Genomic DNA, 5,343 nt, shown 5'->3' with positions numbered 1-5,343 from the left:
TATATAACAAAACCCACATATATAATATAACACGCACAACAATTTGCGTAAATACTCTGTTTCACTCCCTATGTAAATGTCTGAGTAAACATGAAGGATGGCAGGGTTTGCAGATTTGTCCCATAAACATCTTACCTGATAAGGGCAGCTAGAACTGGCCCTTCAAGGAGGTTTGCTGACAGAGGTAACAACAGTTTAAAAGAGCAATATTGCTTTGAGGAGAATGGGTAGAAAAAGAAGGGAAGGAAGAGGGTCGTCAGAGAAGCGTTGTACTGTCCCTGATAGCTATGAGCACATGGAAATGAATTTCATACTCCTTTTTCATATGTAGTCTTTGGAGACAGCCAACAGCAGGTTTCTCTTCTCGTTAATGTCTGCAAAACCTTAAGAGTATTCATCAAGAAAGAAAATTACTTGCAGTAATTCAGCTAATACACAGGCAAGTCAGAGGCTTCAACTACCTAATAAGAAAATATTGAATTTCTTCAGGCCTCACTGAAGAGCCTCAGATTTTTTTTTTCCCCACTTGATGCACATGATTAGTGCATAGCACTGAATAGCTTGGTGCCTGCATCAGTATCAACTTCAACTTTTCATCTTTCTGCATATAAATTGTTTGTTTACTTTTCTAGTTTTAATTAAAAAGCTGAATGAAAAGTAGTAAACTCGCAGGCAGTGTTACTTGTGATTTCTTCTCAAACCACTAACTATTTTCATTGATTTCTTCTTTTTTTTTTTTTTTTTTTTTTCCTTCCCCTTGTCTGGTGCAAAAGGTGGAACGTTGCTCAAACACTTAGGCTGAAATACATACAAAAGACAGGGAAGTATCTCTGTGCTTCACATCAGAGTACGATCGATGAACTGTGGGGGAGGACAGCACTGGCTGGGTTGGAAGGCAGCTTCTTGCAGTGGTTGCCTGCTTTCCTGGGTATTAGATGGATTGCCTAAAATAGGGACCAGCTGAATAATTTTGGCTCTGGTTCCTACAGATGGATTTTCAAACTGTCCGACGCTTTTTTCCTTTCTTTTCTGAGAGAAAGAGTGGTGTAGGATGCCATATAAATAACACCCAGGAAAACATGCTCTATTGAACGGTCTGCAATGTGGTAAACACTCACTTCTGCAGAAACAGGGGCAATTTTCCAAGCTGGTCATAAACTGCCTTGCTTCAGACAGTTTATAAATATTTGTCTCCTAAATGTGCTTGCAGAGCTTGCAGTTAAAGTGGAGCACAAAGCAAAATAAGGAGTTGCTATTTGCAGGGCAAAAGCCCTTCCTCACATCACAATGCGTATTTAAAAAAAAGACCCAAAACCTTTTTTCTGTATTTTTTTTCCCCCCTCAGATTTGACTTGATTTTCCTTGTAGTGGAAGAATAGCCAGCAGTCTGTGTTTCAGAGGCAGCTTTTCAAGTCGGGGAAGCCCAGCAGCAACACACAGTGTTCTCCTCCGGAGCATCCCCTTTGGGGTTGTTTCAGTGCTCGCTCTGTTATTAGGAAAAAACTGAACACACCATATACCATGGTAACAAGGTTCTGGCATCCTTTCGACAGCTGGAGCTTTTGGCAGCTGTTTTTCTTTCTTCTGTCCCACTTCTTTTCGCATTGGCAAAGCAGCAGTGTTTGCTGGAGCTTCAGGAAGTTCTGTGCTGTCGAGGCTATGCTGAGTGCCAGGCAGCACACCAGGTGGCTTTTTTTACCCCCTATCTCACACTCATCCTTAAAATTAATCCTGCTGCTTTGTTGGAAGACATGAATTGTTACACAGAGAATAAGCCTGGCTTCTCATAGCCCTGCGATAATCATTCAGATGGGCAGGTGCTGGGAAGGGGTGGTAGCATACTTGGGGATGGAGAGAGGAGGCAAGTGCATATTTGGCTTGGTTGCCCCCTTAAATTAGCACAGGACCCTTACAATAACAAACTCTTGATTTTTCAGACTGTGGCATCCTTGATGTTCAACCTTTTGCCATATTGTAGGGGTCAGGGAAGTTGTCTTGCATGTCCTTGCTCTGTGTCATAGCATCTGCTCAAGGTGAGCAGTTCTTTCAAGAAGGCACCAGGGCACTGCTGAGAGCTCAGGGGAGAAGGAGGATGGTTGCCTGTGTGGTTTGTCTGAGATGTTGCTGTTATAATGTGTGCTTTCACACTTGACTGTCTTTGTGCAAATATCCTGGTCTGCTGGTAACTCAGATACTTCTGCATCATTTATTCTGCTGGTGCGGCCGTTGGTACTGTATTTGGGCTGATGCAGCCTGTGGGACTTCTGTGAGACTGACCCAGCCTTTGCTCTGGGTGGGTCAGTCTCTGCCTGCGAATCAGAGCCTGCCTGCAGCTTAGCTTGCTGCACAGCCTCAGGGATGGAGGATTCTAGCTGCTGTAGAAAATGGCAGGCAGCATGGAATGGGTGCCTTTGCGTTAGAAAACCCCTGTTTTTGTACACAAGGGGAAAGGAAATACAATGTGAGCTTATTGGGGTTGGTGTGAGCTAACAAGGATGTGCAGTACAGTAAGGATGGAAGCTCCAAAATGTGTGTAGGCTTTTTTCTTCTCCACAGTTGTCTTGGCTTTCTTTCCTCCTGCAACTTTGCTGGGAAAAAGCTGCTCTCTGCTGACCAGGCATAGGATCGGCACTAGAAAGCTAATCTGCAATCTGGGTGAACTGTTTCTTAAGAGTCATTTTAAGCATTTTGTTCTATTCTTTCTTTAAAGAGAACTGAAAAAAAACCCAAAGCCTAAGTTCAGCCAAATTTTTAAGTTATGTCTTTCAAGAATTATTTCAGGAAGAAAAAGATCACACAGCAAAGCATGGTGTACTTTGTACTGATGCTTGACTAGTATAAGCCCCAGTGGTGTTTTTGATGCTAGCATCCTCCTTCTTATTTTTAGGTTCAGAGCATCATTCGTTCACAAACCAGCATGGGCATGCGCCACAGAGACCGGTCTACAACAGGGAACACACTGAAAACTGGCTTCAACTCTGCACTGACAACATACTTCTTTGGAGCAGATCTGAAAGGGAAGCTGACCATCTCCCACTTCCTCGATTTCCAGCGCAAACTGCAGCATGATATTCTGAAGCTTGAGGTTTGGGTTATTTTTACTCATGGGAGAGGGCAGTACAGCATAGATGATGCTGCATGATGTGGTTTCTGGAGGAAGAGCAAGAGTGTAGGAAGGGTTCAGAGGGAATTACTACAGCTGCAGCTCATAGCATTCGTGGATCTGATGAATATTTTGCTGCCTGTGGCGCTTGTCAGGAACATCTCCAGCTTTTGTCCATAGCTGCTCTTGTGGAGTTGCAGCAGCAGTCAGCATGGCCTGGGTGCATGTCCCTCCATGTCGTGCTTGCCTTGCTGTTCCTTTAGCACTACCACTGGAGATGACTGAGCTGCTTTAGGAAAAAAAATAACCCACAATAGAGGGAATGTGGGGTATGTTACTGTCGTGGTTCAAGCCCAACCGGCAACTTGGAACCACGCAGCCGCTCGCTCACTCCCCCCCTTTTCCTTCCTCCCCCCGCTCCCGGAGGGATGGGGAGGAGAATTGGAGGAATGTAACTCCCACGAGTTGAGAGAACAGCACTCCAGTAACTAAGGTATAATACAAATCACTACTGCTACCAATAATAATGATAAGAGGAATAACAAGGGAAAAGGACACAACCGCTCACCACCCGCCGACCGATACCCAGCCCGACCCGAGCAGCGATCTGGGCCTTCCGGGTAACTCCCCCCAGTTTCTATACTGGGCATGACGTGCTGTGGTATGGAATACCCCTTTGGCCAGTTTGGGTCAGGTGTCCTGTCTCTGCTTCCTCCTGGCTTCCCCTCCTCCCTGGCAGAGCATGAGACTGAGAAAGTCCTTGGTCAGAGTAAACATTACTGAGCAACAACTAAAAACATCGGTGTTATCAGCATTGTTCCCAGACTGAAAGTCAAAAACACAGCCCTGCACCAGCTACTAAGAAGGAGAAAAAATGACTGCTGTAGCTGAACCCAGGACAGTTACTACCTTGCTGAGGAAGGTTTGTGTCAGTCCTAATGAGTGAGCTGTGTCCTGGATGACCAGGGTTTACAGCATCACCAAAACTCTTCACCTTTGCTTTTGACGTTGCCTTCTTTTTTGCTTCACTATTCTGAATATTTCTGCAATGTAAGTGTTCAAGCCTTGTTTGAATCCTTCTAAATAGGTGATCTCTGTTACATGACCTCCATTATTCGTTCCTGGATTAATGTGCTTTATAAAAAATGTCATCCATCTCTTCTGAGTTTTTTACTTTTGAATCGAATTGAAGGTGTCCTTTTTTTCTTTGCATTACTATGAGTTAATAGCAGCTCCTAATCTTCTACCTCTAGTCACATAGCCTAAATTTAAGCATTAAGCTTTAAAATTTGGTTCTTTTGAATAAAGCTAGTACAGCTGCATCTCAGTTCCCAAATGGAGCTGACTCAATTAGAAACAGTGCCCTTCTCTGCAGCAGGCTCAAAGGTTTGACCTGGCTTGACTAAAGCCAGGCTTTTATTTGCAGCAGAAATGAGGATTTGTGCACAAGAAGATTGTCCCACAACCGTAACCTGTAAAGCCAACAGTATTAGAGCTCAATACCGCTTCAGTCTGACGTGTGAATGTCTGCATGCTCAGGTCGCGTGATCCAGCTAATGAACAGCATTTCATTAAGTTCCTATTAAGTCAGTTGTTGCAAACTTTAGCTGAATTTATTCCTTTTTTATTTGGACTTCTACAGATCTAAGAAAGAAACTGACCCAAGGACTGATTTTTTTATTTTTTATTTTTTAATGGAGGTAGATGTCCAGTTCACTGTCTTAATTTAACTGCTCTTTAATTCCGGTGGTGTGGTTCTGTGTTTGCAGGGTCATAAGCTGGTTGAAGACAATGTTCTTTTTGAACTGGAAAGTGTCAATTCCTCAGCACCTCTACAAATGGAAACAAATGAAATACTTTTTAAGGTTAAGAAAAATAGGCTGAAGCTCAAACACAAAGGGAAGGGAAATAGAGATGATTCCATCCTTGTAAATAGACATTATTCTGTCCTTGTTTGTTGCCCAGCTCTGGTTTCCCTCTGCCATGTTCACTCCAAGGGCAGGCAACAAGGAGGCACTGAAGTATTTTTTTACCTTATGCTGGAGTCCTGTGCTCCCTCTATGGGTCCCCACTGACTAAAAAGCAATGGGTTTTGGGTTTTTTTTTTGTTTTTTGTTTCAGTTTCATGATACTTTTTTCTTTTCCTCCTGCAACAGTTTAGTATTAATTTAGTTTTTACTGATTTCAGTTAATTGTGCATCATCCTGGTGAATCATAGGATCATAGAATGGTTTGGGTTG

General features: G+C 43.3%; 1 protein-coding gene across 1 annotated transcript in view; it reads left to right on the top strand.

Moving 5' to 3' along the window:
• The window catches only part of LOC104407725 (calcium uptake protein 1, mitochondrial-like), a gene marked incomplete at both ends in the record, with an annotated part of 31,910 nt that extends 26,942 nt beyond the window's left edge, over positions 1-4,968 (top strand). The window contains 2 exons of the mRNA XM_010017078.1: positions 2,888-3,085; positions 4,873-4,968. Coding sequence (XP_010015380.1) covers positions 2,888-3,085; positions 4,873-4,968 — 294 coding nt within the window. The remainder of the gene's footprint in view (positions 1-2,887; positions 3,086-4,872) is intronic.
• Positions 4,969-5,343: the final 375 nt, after the last annotated feature.

Source organism: Nestor notabilis, unplaced genomic scaffold, assembly GCF_000696875.1.
Source record: "Nestor notabilis isolate BGI_N333 unplaced genomic scaffold, ASM69687v1 scaffold32246, whole genome shotgun sequence".
NCBI classification, from domain to species: Eukaryota; Metazoa; Chordata; class Aves; order Psittaciformes; family Psittacidae; genus Nestor; species Nestor notabilis.
This window is presented reverse-complemented; position numbering and strand designations above follow the sequence as displayed.